The 16222-nt window shown below is 38.2% G+C and overlaps 1 protein-coding gene and 52 non-coding genes across 53 annotated transcripts; 52 read left to right on the top strand and 1 right to left on the bottom strand.

Annotated features, from left to right (window-relative positions):
• Nucleotides 1–954: 954 nt before the first annotated feature.
• Nucleotides 955–2911, bottom strand: LOC120464491 (uncharacterized). The gene has a single exon (XM_089125200.1). It carries the CDS (start codon nt 2899–2901, stop codon nt 1294–1296), a length of 1608 nt encoding a protein of 535 aa, XP_088981326.1. The 5' UTR covers nt 2902–2911; the 3' UTR covers nt 955–1293.
• Nucleotides 2912–4798: 1887 nt separating this feature from the next.
• On the top strand, nt 4799–4870 carry trnac-gca (transfer RNA cysteine (anticodon GCA)). The gene has a single exon. It is a non-coding gene; the product is annotated as a tRNA-Cys (tRNA).
• A 139-nt stretch (nt 4871–5009) lies between these two features.
• On the top strand, nt 5010–5081 carry trnac-gca (transfer RNA cysteine (anticodon GCA)). The gene has a single exon. It is a non-coding gene; the product is annotated as a tRNA-Cys (tRNA).
• Nucleotides 5082–5222: 141 nt separating this feature from the next.
• trnac-gca (transfer RNA cysteine (anticodon GCA)) lies at nt 5223–5294 on the top strand. The gene has a single exon. It is a non-coding gene; the product is annotated as a tRNA-Cys (tRNA).
• Nucleotides 5295–5531: 237 nt separating this feature from the next.
• Nucleotides 5532–5603, top strand: trnac-gca (transfer RNA cysteine (anticodon GCA)). Its single transcript has one exon. It is a non-coding gene; the product is annotated as a tRNA-Cys (tRNA).
• Nucleotides 5604–5745: 142 nt separating this feature from the next.
• trnac-gca (transfer RNA cysteine (anticodon GCA)) lies at nt 5746–5817 on the top strand. Its single transcript has one exon. It is a non-coding gene; the product is annotated as a tRNA-Cys (tRNA).
• A 141-nt stretch (nt 5818–5958) lies between these two features.
• Nucleotides 5959–6030, top strand: trnac-gca (transfer RNA cysteine (anticodon GCA)). Its single transcript has one exon. It is a non-coding gene; the product is annotated as a tRNA-Cys (tRNA).
• A 140-nt stretch (nt 6031–6170) lies between these two features.
• On the top strand, nt 6171–6242 carry trnac-gca (transfer RNA cysteine (anticodon GCA)). The gene has a single exon. It is a non-coding gene; the product is annotated as a tRNA-Cys (tRNA).
• A 139-nt stretch (nt 6243–6381) lies between these two features.
• trnac-gca (transfer RNA cysteine (anticodon GCA)) lies at nt 6382–6453 on the top strand. Its single transcript has one exon. It is a non-coding gene; the product is annotated as a tRNA-Cys (tRNA).
• Nucleotides 6454–6803: 350 nt separating this feature from the next.
• trnac-gca (transfer RNA cysteine (anticodon GCA)) lies at nt 6804–6875 on the top strand. The gene has a single exon. It is a non-coding gene; the product is annotated as a tRNA-Cys (tRNA).
• Nucleotides 6876–7015: 140 nt separating this feature from the next.
• Nucleotides 7016–7087, top strand: trnac-gca (transfer RNA cysteine (anticodon GCA)). Its single transcript has one exon. It is a non-coding gene; the product is annotated as a tRNA-Cys (tRNA).
• Nucleotides 7088–7225: 138 nt separating this feature from the next.
• trnac-gca (transfer RNA cysteine (anticodon GCA)) lies at nt 7226–7297 on the top strand. Its single transcript has one exon. It is a non-coding gene; the product is annotated as a tRNA-Cys (tRNA).
• A 140-nt stretch (nt 7298–7437) lies between these two features.
• Nucleotides 7438–7509, top strand: trnac-gca (transfer RNA cysteine (anticodon GCA)). Its single transcript has one exon. It is a non-coding gene; the product is annotated as a tRNA-Cys (tRNA).
• Nucleotides 7510–7649: 140 nt separating this feature from the next.
• On the top strand, nt 7650–7721 carry trnac-gca (transfer RNA cysteine (anticodon GCA)). The gene has a single exon. It is a non-coding gene; the product is annotated as a tRNA-Cys (tRNA).
• A 139-nt stretch (nt 7722–7860) lies between these two features.
• On the top strand, nt 7861–7932 carry trnac-gca (transfer RNA cysteine (anticodon GCA)). The gene has a single exon. It is a non-coding gene; the product is annotated as a tRNA-Cys (tRNA).
• Nucleotides 7933–8074: 142 nt separating this feature from the next.
• Nucleotides 8075–8146, top strand: trnac-gca (transfer RNA cysteine (anticodon GCA)). The gene has a single exon. It is a non-coding gene; the product is annotated as a tRNA-Cys (tRNA).
• Nucleotides 8147–8287: 141 nt separating this feature from the next.
• trnac-gca (transfer RNA cysteine (anticodon GCA)) lies at nt 8288–8359 on the top strand. The gene has a single exon. It is a non-coding gene; the product is annotated as a tRNA-Cys (tRNA).
• A 140-nt stretch (nt 8360–8499) lies between these two features.
• trnac-gca (transfer RNA cysteine (anticodon GCA)) lies at nt 8500–8571 on the top strand. Its single transcript has one exon. It is a non-coding gene; the product is annotated as a tRNA-Cys (tRNA).
• A 139-nt stretch (nt 8572–8710) lies between these two features.
• trnac-gca (transfer RNA cysteine (anticodon GCA)) lies at nt 8711–8782 on the top strand. The gene has a single exon. It is a non-coding gene; the product is annotated as a tRNA-Cys (tRNA).
• A 235-nt stretch (nt 8783–9017) lies between these two features.
• Nucleotides 9018–9089, top strand: trnac-gca (transfer RNA cysteine (anticodon GCA)). Its single transcript has one exon. It is a non-coding gene; the product is annotated as a tRNA-Cys (tRNA).
• A 138-nt stretch (nt 9090–9227) lies between these two features.
• trnac-gca (transfer RNA cysteine (anticodon GCA)) lies at nt 9228–9299 on the top strand. Its single transcript has one exon. It is a non-coding gene; the product is annotated as a tRNA-Cys (tRNA).
• A 139-nt stretch (nt 9300–9438) lies between these two features.
• Nucleotides 9439–9510, top strand: trnac-gca (transfer RNA cysteine (anticodon GCA)). The gene has a single exon. It is a non-coding gene; the product is annotated as a tRNA-Cys (tRNA).
• A 140-nt stretch (nt 9511–9650) lies between these two features.
• On the top strand, nt 9651–9722 carry trnac-gca (transfer RNA cysteine (anticodon GCA)). The gene has a single exon. It is a non-coding gene; the product is annotated as a tRNA-Cys (tRNA).
• A 237-nt stretch (nt 9723–9959) lies between these two features.
• trnac-gca (transfer RNA cysteine (anticodon GCA)) lies at nt 9960–10031 on the top strand. The gene has a single exon. It is a non-coding gene; the product is annotated as a tRNA-Cys (tRNA).
• Nucleotides 10032–10173: 142 nt separating this feature from the next.
• Nucleotides 10174–10245, top strand: trnac-gca (transfer RNA cysteine (anticodon GCA)). The gene has a single exon. It is a non-coding gene; the product is annotated as a tRNA-Cys (tRNA).
• Nucleotides 10246–10386: 141 nt separating this feature from the next.
• On the top strand, nt 10387–10458 carry trnac-gca (transfer RNA cysteine (anticodon GCA)). Its single transcript has one exon. It is a non-coding gene; the product is annotated as a tRNA-Cys (tRNA).
• Nucleotides 10459–10597: 139 nt separating this feature from the next.
• On the top strand, nt 10598–10669 carry trnac-gca (transfer RNA cysteine (anticodon GCA)). The gene has a single exon. It is a non-coding gene; the product is annotated as a tRNA-Cys (tRNA).
• Nucleotides 10670–10808: 139 nt separating this feature from the next.
• Nucleotides 10809–10880, top strand: trnac-gca (transfer RNA cysteine (anticodon GCA)). Its single transcript has one exon. It is a non-coding gene; the product is annotated as a tRNA-Cys (tRNA).
• A 140-nt stretch (nt 10881–11020) lies between these two features.
• On the top strand, nt 11021–11092 carry trnac-gca (transfer RNA cysteine (anticodon GCA)). The gene has a single exon. It is a non-coding gene; the product is annotated as a tRNA-Cys (tRNA).
• A 139-nt stretch (nt 11093–11231) lies between these two features.
• Nucleotides 11232–11303, top strand: trnac-gca (transfer RNA cysteine (anticodon GCA)). The gene has a single exon. It is a non-coding gene; the product is annotated as a tRNA-Cys (tRNA).
• A 133-nt stretch (nt 11304–11436) lies between these two features.
• On the top strand, nt 11437–11514 carry trnac-gca (transfer RNA cysteine (anticodon GCA)). The gene has a single exon. It is a non-coding gene; the product is annotated as a tRNA-Cys (tRNA).
• A 135-nt stretch (nt 11515–11649) lies between these two features.
• On the top strand, nt 11650–11721 carry trnac-gca (transfer RNA cysteine (anticodon GCA)). The gene has a single exon. It is a non-coding gene; the product is annotated as a tRNA-Cys (tRNA).
• A 141-nt stretch (nt 11722–11862) lies between these two features.
• Nucleotides 11863–11934, top strand: trnac-gca (transfer RNA cysteine (anticodon GCA)). The gene has a single exon. It is a non-coding gene; the product is annotated as a tRNA-Cys (tRNA).
• Nucleotides 11935–12075: 141 nt separating this feature from the next.
• Nucleotides 12076–12147, top strand: trnac-gca (transfer RNA cysteine (anticodon GCA)). Its single transcript has one exon. It is a non-coding gene; the product is annotated as a tRNA-Cys (tRNA).
• Nucleotides 12148–12288: 141 nt separating this feature from the next.
• trnac-gca (transfer RNA cysteine (anticodon GCA)) lies at nt 12289–12360 on the top strand. Its single transcript has one exon. It is a non-coding gene; the product is annotated as a tRNA-Cys (tRNA).
• Nucleotides 12361–12501: 141 nt separating this feature from the next.
• trnac-gca (transfer RNA cysteine (anticodon GCA)) lies at nt 12502–12573 on the top strand. The gene has a single exon. It is a non-coding gene; the product is annotated as a tRNA-Cys (tRNA).
• A 139-nt stretch (nt 12574–12712) lies between these two features.
• Nucleotides 12713–12784, top strand: trnac-gca (transfer RNA cysteine (anticodon GCA)). Its single transcript has one exon. It is a non-coding gene; the product is annotated as a tRNA-Cys (tRNA).
• Nucleotides 12785–12924: 140 nt separating this feature from the next.
• Nucleotides 12925–12996, top strand: trnac-gca (transfer RNA cysteine (anticodon GCA)). Its single transcript has one exon. It is a non-coding gene; the product is annotated as a tRNA-Cys (tRNA).
• A 141-nt stretch (nt 12997–13137) lies between these two features.
• Nucleotides 13138–13209, top strand: trnar-gcg (transfer RNA arginine (anticodon GCG)). Its single transcript has one exon. It is a non-coding gene; the product is annotated as a tRNA-Arg (tRNA).
• A 140-nt stretch (nt 13210–13349) lies between these two features.
• Nucleotides 13350–13421, top strand: trnac-gca (transfer RNA cysteine (anticodon GCA)). The gene has a single exon. It is a non-coding gene; the product is annotated as a tRNA-Cys (tRNA).
• Nucleotides 13422–13562: 141 nt separating this feature from the next.
• Nucleotides 13563–13634, top strand: trnac-gca (transfer RNA cysteine (anticodon GCA)). The gene has a single exon. It is a non-coding gene; the product is annotated as a tRNA-Cys (tRNA).
• Nucleotides 13635–13775: 141 nt separating this feature from the next.
• On the top strand, nt 13776–13847 carry trnac-gca (transfer RNA cysteine (anticodon GCA)). Its single transcript has one exon. It is a non-coding gene; the product is annotated as a tRNA-Cys (tRNA).
• A 140-nt stretch (nt 13848–13987) lies between these two features.
• Nucleotides 13988–14059, top strand: trnac-gca (transfer RNA cysteine (anticodon GCA)). The gene has a single exon. It is a non-coding gene; the product is annotated as a tRNA-Cys (tRNA).
• Nucleotides 14060–14199: 140 nt separating this feature from the next.
• Nucleotides 14200–14271, top strand: trnac-gca (transfer RNA cysteine (anticodon GCA)). The gene has a single exon. It is a non-coding gene; the product is annotated as a tRNA-Cys (tRNA).
• A 139-nt stretch (nt 14272–14410) lies between these two features.
• Nucleotides 14411–14482, top strand: trnac-gca (transfer RNA cysteine (anticodon GCA)). The gene has a single exon. It is a non-coding gene; the product is annotated as a tRNA-Cys (tRNA).
• A 142-nt stretch (nt 14483–14624) lies between these two features.
• Nucleotides 14625–14696, top strand: trnac-gca (transfer RNA cysteine (anticodon GCA)). The gene has a single exon. It is a non-coding gene; the product is annotated as a tRNA-Cys (tRNA).
• Nucleotides 14697–14837: 141 nt separating this feature from the next.
• trnac-gca (transfer RNA cysteine (anticodon GCA)) lies at nt 14838–14909 on the top strand. Its single transcript has one exon. It is a non-coding gene; the product is annotated as a tRNA-Cys (tRNA).
• Nucleotides 14910–15049: 140 nt separating this feature from the next.
• Nucleotides 15050–15121, top strand: trnac-gca (transfer RNA cysteine (anticodon GCA)). The gene has a single exon. It is a non-coding gene; the product is annotated as a tRNA-Cys (tRNA).
• A 139-nt stretch (nt 15122–15260) lies between these two features.
• trnac-gca (transfer RNA cysteine (anticodon GCA)) lies at nt 15261–15332 on the top strand. Its single transcript has one exon. It is a non-coding gene; the product is annotated as a tRNA-Cys (tRNA).
• Nucleotides 15333–15474: 142 nt separating this feature from the next.
• On the top strand, nt 15475–15546 carry trnac-gca (transfer RNA cysteine (anticodon GCA)). The gene has a single exon. It is a non-coding gene; the product is annotated as a tRNA-Cys (tRNA).
• Nucleotides 15547–15675: 129 nt separating this feature from the next.
• Nucleotides 15676–15747, top strand: trnar-gcg (transfer RNA arginine (anticodon GCG)). Its single transcript has one exon. It is a non-coding gene; the product is annotated as a tRNA-Arg (tRNA).
• Nucleotides 15748–15887: 140 nt separating this feature from the next.
• On the top strand, nt 15888–15959 carry trnac-gca (transfer RNA cysteine (anticodon GCA)). The gene has a single exon. It is a non-coding gene; the product is annotated as a tRNA-Cys (tRNA).
• A 139-nt stretch (nt 15960–16098) lies between these two features.
• Nucleotides 16099–16170, top strand: trnac-gca (transfer RNA cysteine (anticodon GCA)). The gene has a single exon. It is a non-coding gene; the product is annotated as a tRNA-Cys (tRNA).
• The last annotated feature ends 52 nt before the right edge of the window (nt 16171–16222 follow it).

The following is a 16222-nucleotide window of genomic DNA, read 5'->3' as shown; positions in this document are numbered from 1 at the left end:
GCTAATCCACTCTGAGCAATGCTGAGTCTTTGTCATTCACACCAATCAGTTTCTGTGGGCCATACATCTGAATGGGCCATTCATCTGTATGGGCCATTTGACACACACCTTTGCAGACACCGACAGAGTGGATTAATTATGATACACGTCACAATGTAAATGAATCCGATAACTGAAAATACAAAATCTATCAATCCCCCCTTTGATCATATTTGATCACAAAACAAACTTCATTATATACAGCATGCTGCATACAGGCTCCACTTAAAATGACAGAATAAGAGTTCATAGTGAAACTTTGCATCCTCTTGAATTCTTGAGTCCTCTGGTGGCTTTTATTTTGGAGTTGTGTTCTGTTGGAAGTGGCGGATAGGGTTGTGTTCTGTGAATGTTCAGAAGTTTTTATCTAGGTGACCAGTGCAGTCTAAACGTCGGATGCAATTGCTCATCCTCTGGAATGCTGGAACACCTGCAATCACACAAAAGAGAAACGGGGAACGTATCTTTGCCAAGGAAAATATTTTAAAGACATAATTCATAATTGCCTGACAAACTGTCCCTATTTAATATTGGCAGGACACTACTGTGTTTATCAGTGGCTGTATGTTTATGTCTTCGTCCTCAGGCGACAAGCTAGGGCCTAAAAACCCTAGTCCCGCCATATCTGGACTCTGATAAACACTACTGCCGTCTATCCCTCATCTCTAGGCAGATGTTTCAAATCCCATTGGCTCACATCAGTCCACTCATCTTTTCTCTGCACCTTAACTGCTTCATCAGTTACCATGAGATCCTGTAGGCTATCCCTCTTGGATTCTAATGATGAAAATGGATTCTTGGCATTGTGTTCTACCAGGCTGAGTCTTTCATCAGTTTGGGCAAGGCTGTCAGATGTTAGATTTTCTTTGGACAGGGGCCGGCCAATGACATGTTCAAAATGGCATAGTCCAATTTCCTTGTGGTCATCCTTACTGCATTGCTTGTCATTATGCAGTTTTGTTTTAGCTTCCATCACTGATGGCATTTGTTTTCTGGGTGCTCCATCTGGAATAAGTTTACATGGCAAAACTTGAAGTTGAAGTTGTCTTAATGCCGCTGTATGTGCACCTCTCTCCTTTACGGCTTGTATAGCAGCACCTTCTACTTGGACATCATCTTTGGCTTCAGTTGTTGAGACTTCTGTGTATGCTTTTACCTTTGGGGTGGTGTCTTCATTTGTCATTTTTGCATACACATGGAGTCCATCAGTTGTCGGATGAGATGTCACAAGTTGGTGCTGCAGAGAGAGGCTCTTCAGTTTCCCTGCGGCTCAACAGCGTTTAGCAGAGTCTGTTTTTGTTTATCTGTCAACTGCTGAAACCTCCTCAACAGGTTGTCCTCATCATCACTTTGACGTTTTAAACTCAGCTTACAATCACGGACCCAGTGTCCTTCTTCGTTGCAGTACCTGCATCTTCCTTGAGTTTTTGACTGTCTATTATCTTCATTTTCTTTATGCTCATTCCACATTGTCTTGCTGTGGTATGACATATTCTTCGATCGCAATGCTCTGAGTTTGACTTCCTGTGTTCTTTCAATCTTTGCTGACCACTCAACAATCTTTTGAAAAGATGTTCCAATGCTGTCCCAGTCGTCATATCGGATTTTGAGTGCTTTTGAAACTTCAGGTTTCAGTCCATTTACAAAAGCAGTTTTCAGAGGCATGCTAGTGTCCTTGTCCAGATCCTCACTGTCATTTACACCGGAGTGTTCCAACCAGGTTTGTCTGAAGCGTTCTTCGAACTCCGCAACAATTTCTCCAGTCTTCTGCATACATGAGGTAATTCTAGCCCAATTAACCTCTGCAGGTTTCAGTTCAAACAAGAATGTTCGTACAGCTTCCCATCCAGCCTCAATGTTTTCTTGAGACTCGCCTACCCTGTTTTGAACACTTTCAGTTATCCTCTTTTGTTCCTTGTCCCTCAAGTTCACATTAACAATCATCACACCATCTACTGGATGTAAATTGTAGATCTTCTGTAAACGTTGAAGAAATTGCCATACTTTTCGTGGTTGTTTGTACACATCTGGTAACTCCTTAGACCACTTGTCTACTTGCTCTGGTAAAGCTGGTTGGTATGTCTTACAGGGAACATATTTCTTAATTATTTTTGATACGATGCGGGTTCTTCTTTCGCCTTCCTCCTCATACTCCTCCTCATTGTCAACTTCAATTTCAGTCCTTCTGTTCTTGACAATTACCGGAGCGAGTCTAACCTTTTTGTTTTTCTTGGTGACATTAGCATGTGTCTCAGGTTCAACATCACTGTCATCAGGGCTCTCAGTCGAGCTGCGGTCACTTTCTCCATGCAGATACTGACGTTGTTGAAGCTTCTTGAGGTCTTTAAATGGATAGAGTGACTCTTTCTCTATCTTGCTGCTAGATTTTATGGGATTTGGTTTTGCAGAAAGCAACTTTAACAGCTTGTTGTTATCATTCAAGAGTCTTTCTTTTTCCTTCTTTTCATTTTGCAGTTGTTCAGCAAGTGCTCGAACTTTTGCTTTCTCTGCTTTGTACTCGCGCTGTGATTTGTCAGTCTCACACTTCTGTCGATGCTGTAGAATTTGTTTTATCAAAATCACAGACAAGCCATCTCTGTTGGTGTTTGTCCTTAAGCGCTGCATCTTTCCATAAGCCCTTTTAATGTCCGGCAAGGCCCATATTCCACTCTCTGAGTGCTTGATGCCATACTTCTGGCACATGTCATCATGGCACTTCCTCAGTCCCAGCCGTTTGCCCAAATATGCATTCAGATTGTCCAACATCTGATCAATGGTAACATTTGGAGGTTCTGTTCCATGTCTTTCTGTTGTTGGCCTCAGTGCAGGGCCATTACCATTGTTCAGTGCAGACTCAGCCATGGCAAGTACAGGAGAGGTGCCCACAGAGGTGTGGAAACAAAACAAAATTGTTTGAGCCGTTAAAGGTGCTTATTTAAATTCTCAGCAGTCTTTAGTCTGACCATTTCAGTCACACAGACAAATCATTAATTTACTAACTCAGCTTAGTTTTCAATCCTACATTCCAAACAAAACATTCACATTTAGACCAAGTTTCTTTGTTTCATTTCTAGAAAAGAAAACTCCTGATTGATAAGACTCATTCAGTTCTTTCTTAGTTCTAACCTGAATTGGTTTAAATTTGTCCCTTAGACATTAGATTTTCAATCTTTCTGCATCTTTCATCAGAAGGCAAATACACTTCTACTTTCTAACACAATTAGAATGTTTAATTCAAAACTAAAATATTGGTTACTGAATTAGCACCCAGTCAAGAATTACCAATTCTTACAGCAACTTCAGTCCCAAACATTTTAATCTTATATTGGCTACTGAATTAGCACCCAGTCAAGAATTACCAATTCTTGCAGCAACATCAGTTCCAACAGTTTCGCTTAAAACAGTTTCTACAATTTCTGGACGAATGGACTCAATTGTTGCTTTAACAATTCCTACAGACTCCAAAAAAAGGACCAAACCTTTTACTATATTTCAATGGCTCCTACAGTCTTATGAGAACGGACCAAACCTCTTCCTTAAATGATTCTTAGAGACTCACGAGAACAGGACCAAGCTATAAAACTTATTTCTATAGCTCCTACAGTTTCAAGAGAATTAACAAAATCATTTAAAAGGTTCCTACAGACTCATAAAAAAGGACCAAACCTTTACCTATATTTCAATGGCTCCTACAGTCTTATGAGAACGGACCAAACCTCTTCCTTAAATGATTCTTAGAGACTCACGAGAACAGGACCAAGCTATAAAACTTATTTCTATAGCTCCTACAGTTTCAGGAGAATTAACTAAATCATTTAAAAGGTTCCTACAGACTCATAAAAAAGGACCAAGCCTAAAATTCTCAACGATACACCGTATGTGTGACTACACTACAAATCTTTACTGGTCAACTATTATTCTTTTCAGAAGATGTTCTTTTAGAGAGCTGATAAGTTTCACTCACCAAATTAGGATATTTGAGACCGGATCCAGTTGATTCAAATAAATTGTGTCCACATATGCAGTCTTTTCTGATGCAGATGCAGTCTTTCAGATACTTGAAAACTATTCCGTTTACTTCTTGTTGCAGCTGATGAGTTCTCTTCTTGTCAGTCTCTCCTGGCTGGCTCGCCAAATTGTTAGATTTTGGTGATGCCGAGCAGTGGTTTCAGTGGCTCGCCAATGTATTGGATTTCGCCAATGTATTGGATTTCTCCAATACATAAAATAAGTAAGCTTGACCAGTTCTTGTGGGGAGAAGAATTTATTGAAGGTTTGTAGTGTAGCAGTCCTTCAGCAGCGATGTTATCATGTCACCCTTCAACAATCTTAACCCAATGTTCTGTCTGTGAGACAGAACTTTATAAAGAAGATTATGGGCTACAAACAATAGAAACCTGTTAGGACCTCCCACAGGAGATGCTAATCCACTCTGAGCAATGCTGAGTCTTTGTCATTCACACCAATCAGTTTCTGTGGGCCATACATCTGAATGGGCCATTCATCTGTATGGGCCATTTGACACACACATTTGCAGACACCGACAGAGTGGATTAATTATGATACACGTCACAATGTAAATGAATCCGATAACTGAAAATACAAAATCTATCACCCCTTTAGCATGTCCCAATCTGCATGTTATCTTTGGTGTTATGCTAGTTTCCAACTAGCCAATTACTTCATTCTTTAACCTTATACAGACGAATTTAAGAAAATTCCAGAATTTTTTTTTCTTATTTGAAACGTGTTTTTGAAGGGGGGTATAGCTCAGTGGTAGAGCATTTGACTGCAGATCAAGAGGTCCTCGGTTCAAATCCGAGTGCCCCCTTTAGCATGCCCCAATCTGCATGTTATCTTTGGTGTTATGCTAGTTTCCAACAAGCCAATTACTTCATTCTTTAACCTTATACAGACGAATTTAAGAAAATTCCAGATATTTTTTCTTATTTGAAAAAATCTTTTAGAAAGGGGGTATAGCTCAGTGGTAGAGCATTTGACTGCAGATCAAGAGGTCCTTGGTTCAAATCCGAGTGCCCCCTTTAGCATGTCCCAATCTGCACGTTTTCTTTGGTGTTATGCTAGTTTCCAACTAGCCAATTACTTCATTCTTTAACCTTATACAGACGAATTTAAGAAAATTCCAGAATTTTTTTTTTCTTATTTGAAACGTTTTTTTGAAGGGGGGTATAGCTCAGTGGTAGAGCATTTGACTGCAGATCAAGAGGTCCTCAGTTCAAATCCGAGTGCCCCCTTTAGCATGTCCCAATCTACATGTTATCTTTGGTGTTATGCTAGTTTCCAACTAGCCAATTACTTCATTCTTTAACCTTATACAGACGAATTTAAGAAAATTCCAGAATTTCTTTTTTTTATTTGAAAAGTTTTTTTTTGAAAATTTGGTGTTATGCTAGTTTCCAACTAGCCAATTACAGACAAATTTAAGAAAATTCAAGATATATTTTTTCTTATTTGAAAAAAGCTTTTCGGAAGGGGGTATAGCTCAGTGGTAGAGCATTTGACTGCAGATCAAGAGGTCCTCGGTTCAAATCCGAGTGCCCCCTTTAGCATGCCCCAATCTGCATGTTATCTTTGGTGTTATGCTAGTTTCGTATAAGCCAATTACTTAATTCTTTAACCTTATACAGACGAATTTAAGAAAATTCCAGAATTTGTTTTTCTTATTTGAAAAAAGCTTTTTCGAAAGGGGGTATAGCTCAGTGGTAGAGCATTTGACTGCAGATCAAGAGGTCCTCGGTTCAAATCCGAGTGCCCCCTTTAGCATGTCCCAATCTGCATGTTATCTTTGTTGTTATGCTAGTTCCGTACAAGCCAATTATTTCAGTCTTTAACCTTATACAGACAAATTTAAGAAAATTCCAAATATTTTTTTCTAATTTGCAAAAAAGCTTTGTGAAAGGGGGTATAGCTCAGTGGTAGAGCATTTGACTGCAGATCAAGAGGTCCTCGGTTCAAACCCGAGTGCCCTCTTTAGCATGCCCCAATCTGCATGTTATCTTTGGTGTTATGCTAGTTTCGTACAAGCCAATTACTTAATTCTTTAACCTTATACAGACGAATTTAAGAAAATTCCAGAATTTGTTTTTCTTATTTGAAAAGATTTTTTGAAGGGGGGTATAGCTCAGTGGTAGAGCATTTGACTGCAGATCAAGAGGTCCTCGGTTCAAATCCGAGTGCCCCCTTTAGCATGTCCCAATCTGCACGTTATCTTTGGTGTTATGCTAGTTTCCAACTAGCCAATTACTTCATTCTTTAACCTTATACAGACGAATTTAAGAAAATTCCAGATATTTTACCTTATTTGAAAAAATCTTTTAGAAAGGGGGTATAGCTCAGTGGTAGAGCATTTGACTGCAGATCAAGAGGTCCTTGGTTCAAATCCGAGTGCACCCTTTAGCATGCCCCAATCTGCATGTTATCTTTGGTGTTATGCTAGTTTCGTACAAGCCAATTACTTAATTCTTTAACCTTATACAGACGAATTTAAGAAAATTCCAGAATTTGTTTTTCTTATTTGAAAAGATTTTTTGAAGTGGGGTATTGCTCAGTGGTAGAGCATTTGACTGCAGATCAAGAGGTCGTCGGTTCAAATCCGAGTGCCCCCTTTAGCATGTCCCAATCTGCATGTTATCTTTGTTATCCTAGTTCCGTACAAGCCAATTATTTCAGTCTTTAACCTTATACAGACAAATTTAAGAAAATTCCAGATATTTTTTTCTAATTTGCAAAAAAGCTTTTCGAAAGGGGGTATAGCTCAGTGGTAGAGCATTTGACTGCAGATCAAGAGGTCCTTGGTTCAAATCCAAGTGCCCCCTTTAGCATGTCCCAATCTGCATGTTATCTTTGGTGTTATGCTAGTTTCCAACTAGCCAATTACTTCATTCTTTAACCTTATACAGACGAATTTAAGAAAATTCCAGAATTTTTTTTTCTTATTTGAAACGTTTTTTTGAAGGGGGGTATAGCTCAGTGGTAGAGCATTTGACTGCAGATCAAGAGGTCCTCGGTTCAAATCCGAGTGCCCCCTTTAGCGTGTCCCAATCTGCATGTTATCTTTGTTATCCTAGTTCCGTACAAGCCAATTATTTCAGTCTTTAACCTTATACAGACATATTTAAGAAAATTCCAGATATTTTTTTCTAATTTGCAAAAAAGCTTTTCGAAAGGGGGTATAGCTCAGTGGTAGAGCATTTGACTGCAGATCAAGAGGTCCTTGGTTCAAATCCAAGTGCCCCCTTTAGCATGTCCCAATCTGCACGTTATCTTTGGTGTTATGCTAGTTTCCAACTAGCCAATTACTTCATTCTTTAACCTTATACAGACGAATTTAAGAAAATTCCAGAATTTTTTTTTCTTATTTGAAACGTTTTTTTGAAGGGGGGTATAGCTCCGTGGTAGAGCATTTGACTGCAGATCAAGAGGTCCTCGGTTCAAATCCGAGTGTCCCCTTTAGCATGTCCCAATCTGCATGTTATCTTTGGTGTTATGCTAGTTTCCAACTAGCCAATTACTTCATTCTTTAACCTTATACAGACGAATTTAAGAAAATTCCAGAATTTCTTTTTCTTATTTGAAACGTGTTTTTGAAGGGGGGTATAGCTCAGTGGTAGAGCATTTGACTGCAGATCAAGAGGTCCTCGGTTCAAATCCGAGTGCCCCCTTTAGCATGCCCCAATCTGCATGTTATCTTTGGTGTTATGCTAGTTTCCAACAAGCCAATTACTTCATTCTTTAACCTTATACAGACGAATTTAAGAAAATTCCAGATATTTTTTCTTATTTGAAAAAATCTTTTAGAAAGGGGGTATAGCTCAGTGGTAGAGCATTTGACTGCAGATCAAGAGGTCCTTGGTTCAAATCCAAGTGCCCCCTTTAGCATGCCCCAATCTGCATGTTATCTTTGGTGTTATGCTAGTTTCGTATAAGCCAATTACTTAATTCTTTAACCTTATACAGACGAATTTAAGAAAATTCCAGAATTTGTTTTTCTTATTTGAAAAAAGCTTTTTTGAAAGGGGGTATAGCTCAGTGGTAGAGCATTTGACTGCAGATCAAGAGGTCCTCGGTTCAAATCCGAGTGCCCCCTTTAGCATGTCCCAATCTGCATGTTATCTTTGTTGTTATGCTAGTTCCGTACAAGCCAATTATTTCAGTCTTTAACCTTATACAGACAAATTTAAGAAAATTCCAAATATTTTTTTCTAATTTGCAAAAAAGCTTTGTGAAAGGGGGTATAGCTCAGTGGTAGAGCATTTGACTGCAGATCAAGAGGTCCTCGGTTCAAACCCGAGTGCCCTCTTTAGCATGCCCCAATCTGCATGTTATCTTTGGTGTTATGCTAGTTTCGTACAAGCCAATTACTTAATTCTTTAACCTTATACAGACGAATTTAAGAAAATTCCAGAATTTGTTTTTCTTATTTGAAAAGATTTTTTGAAGGGGGGTATAGCTCAGTGGTAGAGCATTTGACTGCAGATCAAGAGGTCCTCGGTTCAAATCCGAGTGCCCCCTTTAGCATGTCCCAATCTGCACGTTATCTTTGGTGTTATGCTAGTTTCCAACTAGCCAATTACTTCATTCTTTAACCTTATACAGACGAATTTAAGAAAATTCCAGATATTTTATCTTATTTGAAAAAATCTTTTAGAAAGGGGGTATAGCTCAGTGGTAGAGCATTTGACTGCAGATCAAGAGGTCCTTGGTTCAAATCCGAGTGCCCCCTTTAGCATGCCCCAATCTGCATGTTATCTTTGGTGTTATGCTAGTTTCGTACAAGCCAATTACTTAATTCTTTAAGCTTATACAGACGAATTTAAGAAAATTCCAGAATTTTTTTTTCTTATTTGAAAAGTTTTTTTTGAAAATTTGGTGTTATGCTAGTTTCCAACTAGCCAATTACAGACAAATTTAAGAAAATTCAAGATATATTTTTCTTATTTGAAAAAAGCTTTTCGGAAGGGGGTATAGCTCAGTGGTAGAGCATTTGACTGCAGATCAAGAGGTCGTTGGTTCAAATCCGAGTGCCCCCTTTAGCATGTCCCAATCTGCATGTTATCTTTGTTATCCTAGTTCCGTACAAGCCAATTATTTCAGTCTTTAACCTTATACAGACAAATTTAAGAAAATTCCAGATATTTTTTTCTAATTTTTAAAAAAGCTTTTCGAAAGGGGGTATAGCTCAGTGGTAGAGCATTTGACTGCAGATCAAGAGGTCCTCGGTTCAAATCCGAGTGCCCCCTTTAGCATGCCCCAATCTGCATGTTATCTTTGGTGTTATGCTAGTTTCCAACAAGCCAATTACTTCATTCTTTAACCTTATACAGACGAATTTAATAAAATTCCAGATATTTTTTCTTATTTGAAAAAATCTTTTAGAAAGGGGGTATAGCTCAGTGGTAGAGCATTTGACTGCAGATCAAGAGGTCCTTGGTTCAAATCCGAGTGCCCCCTTTAGCATGTCCCAATCTGCACGTTTTCTTTGGTGTTATGCTAGTTTCCAACTAGCCAATTACTTCATTCTTTAACCTTATACAGACGAATTTAAGAAAATTCCAGAATTTTTTTTTCTTATTTGAAACGTTTTTTTGAAGGGGGGTATAGCTCAGTGGCAGAGCATTTGACTGCAGATCAAGAGGTCCTCGGTTCAAATCCGAGTGCCCCCTTTAGCATGTCCCAATCTACATGTTATCTTTGGTGTTAAGCTAGTTTCCAACTAGCCAATTACTTAATTCTTTAACCTTATACAGACGAATTTAAGAAAATTCCAGAATTTCTTTTTTTTATTTGAAAAGTTTTTTTTTGAAAATTTGGTGTTATGCTAGTTTCCAACTAGCCAATTAGAGACAAATTTAAGAAAATTCAAGATATATTTTTTCTTATTTGAAAAAAGCTTTTCGGAAGGGGGTATAGCTCAGTGGTAGAGCATTTGACTGCAGATCAAGAGGTCCTCGGTTCAAATCCGAGTGCCCCCTTTAGCATGCCCCAATCTGCATGTTATCTTTGGTGTTATGCTAGTTTCGTATAAGCCAATTACTTAATTCTTTAACCTTATACAGACGAATTTAAGAAAATTCCAGAATTTGTTTTTCTTATTTGAAAAAAGCTTTTTTGAAAGGGGGTATAGCTCAGTGGTAGAGCATTTGACTGCAGATCAAGAGGTCCTCGGTTCAAATCCGTGTGCCCCCTTTAGCATGTCCCTATCTGCATGTTATCTTTGGTGTTTTGCTAGTTTCGTACAAGACAATTACTTAATTCTTTAACCTTATACAGACGAATTTAAGAAAATTCTAGAATTTGTTTTTCTTATTTGAAAAGACTTTTTGAAGGGGGGGTATAGCTCAGTGGTAGAGCATTTGACTGCAGCTCAAGAGGTCCTCGGTTCAAACCCGAGTGCCCTCTTTAGCATGCCCCAATCTGCATGTTATCTTTGGTGTTATGCTAGTTTCGTACAAGCCAATTACTTAATTCTTTAACCTTATACAGACGAATTTAAGAAAATTCCAGAATTTGTTTTTCTTATTTGAAAAGATTTTTTGAAGGGGGTATAGCTCAGTGGTAGAGCATTTGACTGCAGATCAAGAGGTCCTCGGTTCAAATCCGAGTGCCCCCTTTAGCATGTCCCAATCTGCACGTTATCTTTAGTGTTATGTTAGTTTCCAACTAGCCAATTACTTCATTCTTTAACCTTATACAGACAAATTTAAGAAAATTCCAGATATTTTTTCTTATTTGAAAAAATCTTTTAGAAAGGGGGTATAGCTCAGTGGTAGAGCATTTGACTGCAGATCAAGAGGTCCTTTGTTCAAATCCGAGTGCCCCCTTTAGCATGCCCCAATCTGCATGTTATCTTTGGTGTTATGCTAGTTTCGTACAAGCCAATTACTTAATTCTTTAACCTTATACAGACGAATTTAAGAAAATTCCAGAATTTGTTTTTCTTATTTGAAAAGATTTTTTGAAGGGGGGTATAGCTCAGTGGTAGAGCATTTGACTGCAGATCAAGAGGTCCTCGGTTCAAATCCGAGTGCCCCCTTTAGCATGTCCCAATCTGCACGTTATCTTTGGTGTTATGCTAGTTTCCAACTAGAAAATTACTTCATTCTTTAACCTTATACAGACGAATTTAAGAAAATTCCAGATATTTTTTCTTATTTGAAAAAATCTTTTAGAAAGGGGGTATAGCTCAGTGGTAGAGCATTTGACTGCAGATCAAGAGGTCCTTGGTTCAAATCCGAGTGCCCCCTTTAGCATGTCCCAATCTGCACGTTATCTTTGGTGTTATGCTAGTTTCCATCTAGCTACATTATTTAACCTTATACAGACGAATTTAAGAAAATTCCAGAATTTTTTTTTCTTATTTGAAACGTTTTTTTGAAGGGGGGTATAGCTCAGTGGTAGAGCATTTGACTGCAGATCAAGAGGTCCTCTGTTCAAATCCGAGTGCCCCGTTTACCATGTCCCAATCTGCATGTTATCTTTGTTGTTATGCTAGTTCCGTACAAGCCAATTATTTCAGTCTTTAACCTTATACAGACAAATTTAAGAAAATTCCAGATATTTTTTTCTAATTTGCAAAAAAGCTTTGTGAAAGGGGGTATAGCTCAGTGGTAGAGCATTTGACTGCAGATCAAGAGGTCCTCGGTTCAAATCCGAGTGCCCCCTTTATCATGTCCCAATCTGCACGTTATCTTTGGTGTTATGCTAGTTCCGTACAAGCCAATTATTTCAGTCTTTAACCTTATACAGACAAATTTAAGAAAATTCCAGATATTTTTTTCTAATTTGCAAAAAAGCTTTGAGAAAGGGGGTAAAGCTCAGTGGTAGAGCATTTGACTGCAGATCAAGAGGTCCTCGGTTCAAACCCGAGTGCCCTCTTTAGCATGCCCCAATCTCCATGTTATCTTTGGTGTTATGCTAGTTTCGTACAAGCCAATTACTTAATTCTTTAAGCTTATACAGACGAATTTAAGAAAATTCCAGAATTTGTTTTTCTTATTTGAAAAAAGCTTTTCGAAAGGGGGTATAGCTCAGTGGTAGAGCATTTGACTGCAGATCAAGAGGTCCTCGGTTCAAATCCGTGTGCCCCCTTTAGCATGTCCCTATCTGCATGTTATCTTTGGTGTTTTGCTAGTTTCGTACAAGACAATTACTTAATTCTTTAACCTTATACAGACGAATTTAAGAAAATTCTAGAATTTGTTTTTCTTATTTGAAAAGACTTTTTGAAGGGGGGGTATAGCTCAGTGGTAGAGCATTTGACTGCAGATCAAGAGGTTCTCGGTTCAAATCCAAGTGCCCCCTTTAGCATGTCCCAATCTGCATGTTATCTTTGTTGTTATGCTAGTTTCGTACAAGCCAATTATTTCAATCTTTAACCTTATACAGACAAATTTAAGAAAATTCCAGATATTTTTTTCTAATTTGCAAAAAAGCTTTGTGAAAGGGGGTATAGCTCAGTGGTAGAGCATTTGACTGCAGATCAAGAGGTCCTCGGTTCAAATCCGAGTGCCCCCTTTAGCATGTCCAAATCTGCACGTTATCTTTGGTGTTATGCTAGTTTCCAACTAGCCAATTACTTCATTCTTTAACCTTATACAGACGAATTTAAGAAAATTCCAGATATTTTTTCTTATTTGAAAAAATCTTTTAGAAAGGGGGTATAGCTCAGTGGTAGAGCATTTGACTGCAGATCAAGAGGTCCTTGGTTCAAATCCGAGTGCCCCCTTTAGCATTTCCCAATCTGCACGTTATCTTTGGTGTTATGCTAGTTTCCAACTAGCCAAATACTTCATTATTTAACCTTATACAGACGAATTTAAGAAAATTCCAGAATTTTTTTTTCTTATTTGAAACGTTTTTTTGAAGGGGGGTATAGCTCAGTGGTAGAGCATTTGACTGCAGATCAAGAGGTCCTCGGTTCAAATCCGAGTGCCCCCTTTAGCATGTCCCAATCTGCATGTTATCTTTGTTGTTATGCTAGTTCCGTACAAGCCAATTATTTCAGTCTTTAACCTTATACAGACAAATTTAAGAAAATTCCAGATATTTTTTTCTAATTTGCAAAAAAGCTTTGTGAAAGGGGGTATAGCTCAGTGGTAGAGCATTTGACTGCGGATCAAGAGGTCCTCGGTTCAAATCCAAGTGCCCTCTTTAGCATGCCCCAATCTGCATGTTATCTTTGGTGTTATGCTAGTTTCGTACAAGCCAATTACTTAATTCTTTAACCTTATACAGACGAATTTAAGAAAATTCCAGAATTTGTTTTTCTTATTTGAAAAGTTATTTTGAAGGGGGGTATGGCTCAGTGGTAGAGCATTTGACTGCAGCTCAAGAGGTCCTCGGTTCAAATCCGAGTGCCCCCTTTAGCATGTCCTAATCTGCATGTTATCTTTGTTGTTATGCTAGTTCCATACAAGCCATTTATTTCAGTCTTTAACCTTATACAGACAAATTTAAGAAAATTCCAGATATTTTTTTCTAATTTGCAAAAAAGCTTTGTGAAAGGGGGTATAGCTCAGTGGTAGAGCATTTGACTGCAGATCAAGAGGTCCTCGGTTCAAATCCGAGTGCCCCCTTTATCATGTCCCAATCTGCACGTTATCTTTGGTGTTATGCTAGTTCCGTACAAGCCAATTATTTCAGTCTTTAACCTTATACAGACAAATTTAAGAAAATTCCAGATATTTTTTTCTAATTTGCAAAAAAGCTTTGAGAAAGGGGGTAAAGCTCAGTGGTAGAGCATTTGACTGCAGATCAAGAGGTCCTTGGTTCAAATCCAAGTGCCCCCTTTAGCATGTCCCAATCTGCACGTTATCTTTGGTGTTATGCTAGTTTCCAACTAGCCAATTACTTCATTCTTTAACCTTATACAGACGAATTTAAGAAAATTCCAGAATTTTTTTTTCTTATTTGAAACGTTTTTTTGAAGGGGGGTATAGCTCAGTGGTAGAGCATTTGACTGCAGATCAAGAGGTCCTCGGTTCAAATCCGAGTGTCCCCTTTAGCATGTCCCAATCTGCATGTTATCTTTGGTGTTATGCTAGTTTCCAACTAGCCAATTACTTCATTCTTTAACCTTATACAGACGAATTTAAGAAAATTCCAGAATTTTTTTTTCTTATTTGAAACGTGTTTTTGAAGGGGGGTATAGCTCAGTGGTAGAGCATTTGACTGCAGATCAAGAGGTCCTCGGTTCAAATCCGAGTGCCCCCTTTAGCATGCCCCAATCTGCATGTTATCTTTGGTGTTATGCTAGTTTCCAACAAGCCAATTACTTCATTCTTTAACCTTATACAGACGAATTTAAGAAAATTCCAGATATTTTTTCTTATTTGAAAAAATCTTTTAGAAAGGGGGTATAGCTCAGTGGTAGAGCATTTGACTGCAGATCAAGAGGTCCTTGGTTCAAATCCGAGTGCCCCCTTTAGCATGCCCCAATCTGCATGTTATCTTTGGTGTTATGCTAGTTTCGTATAAGCCAATTACTTAATTCTTTAACCTTATACAGACGAATTTAAGAAAATTCCAGAATTTGTTTTTCTTATTTGAAAAAAGCTTTTTTGAAAGGGGGTATAGCTCAGTGGTAGAGCATTTGACTGCAGATCAAGAGGTCCTCGGTTCAAATCCGAGTGCCCCCTTTAGCATGTCCCAATCTGCATGTTATCTTTGTTGTTATGCTAGTTCCGTACAAGCCAATTATTTCAGTCTTTAACCTTATACAGACAAATTTAAGAAAATTCCAAATATTTTTTTCTAATTTGCAAAAAAGTTTTGTGAAAGGGGGTATAGCTCAGTGGTAGAGCATTTGACTGCAGATCAAGAGGTCCTCGGTTCAAACCCGAGTGCCCTCTTTAGCATGCCCCAATCTGCATGTTATCTTTGGTGTTATGCTAGTTTCGTACAAGCCAATTACTTAATTCTTTAACCTTATACAGACGAATTTAAGAAAATTCCAGAATTTGTTTTTCTTATTTGAAAAGATTTTTTGAAGGGGGGTATAGCTCAGTGGTAGAGCATTTGACTGCAGATCAAGAGGTCCTCGGTTCAAATCCGAGTGCCCCCTTTAGCATGTCCCAATCTGCACGTTATCTTTGGTGTTATGCTAGTTTCCAACTAGCCAATTACTTCATTCTTTAACCTTATACAGACGAATTTAAGAAAATTCCAGATATTTTATCTTATTTGAAAAAATCTTTTAGAAAGGGGGTATAGCTCAGTGGTAGAGCATTTGACTGCAGATCAAGAGGTCCTTGGTTCAAATCCGAGTGCACCCTTTAGCATGCCCCAATCTGCATGTTATCTTTGGTGTTATGCTAGTTTCGTACAAGCCAATTACTTAATTCTTTAAGCTTATACAGACGAATTTAAGAAAATTCCAGAATTTGTTTTTCTTATTTGAAAAAAGCTTTTTCGAAAGGGGGTATAGCTCAGTGGTAGAGCATTTGACTGCAGATCAAGAGGTCCTCGGTTCAAATCCGAGTGCCCCCTTTAGCATGTCCCAATCTGCATGTTATGCTAGTTCCGTACAAGCCAATTATTTCAGTCTTTAACCTTATACAGACAAATTTAAGAAAATTCCAGATATTTTTTTCTAATTTGCAAAAAAGCTTTGTGAAAGGGGGTATAGCTCAGTGGTAGAGCATTTGACTGCGGATCATGAGGTCCTCGGTTCAAATCCAAGTGCCCTCTTTAGCATGCCCCAATCTGCATGTTATCTTTGGTGTTATGCTAGTTTCGTACAAGCCAATTACTTAATTCTTTAACCTTATACAGACGAATTTAAGAAAATTCCAGAATTTGTTTTTCTTATTTGAAAAGATTTTTTGAAGGGGGGTATAGCTCAGTGGTAGAGCATTTGACTGCAGATCAAGAGGTCCTCGGTTCAAATCCGAGTGCCCACTTTAGCATGTCCCAATCTGCACGTTATCTTTAGTGTTATGCTAGTTTCCAACTAACCAATTACTTAATTCTTTAACCTTATACAGACAAATTTAAGAAAATTACAGATGTTTTTTCTTATTTGAGAAAATCTTTTACAAAGGGGGTATAGCTCAGTGGTAGAGCATTTGACTGCAGATCAAGAGGTCCTTGGTTCAAATCCGAGTGCCCCCTTTAGCATGCCCCAATCTGCATGTTATCTTTGGTGTTATGCTAGTTTCGTACA

Source organism: Pimephales promelas, chromosome 21, assembly GCF_988280905.1.
Source record: "Pimephales promelas chromosome 21, fPimPro1.hap1.1, whole genome shotgun sequence".
Lineage (NCBI taxonomy): Eukaryota > Metazoa > Chordata > Actinopteri > Cypriniformes > Leuciscidae > Pimephales > Pimephales promelas.
This window is presented reverse-complemented; position numbering and strand designations above follow the sequence as displayed.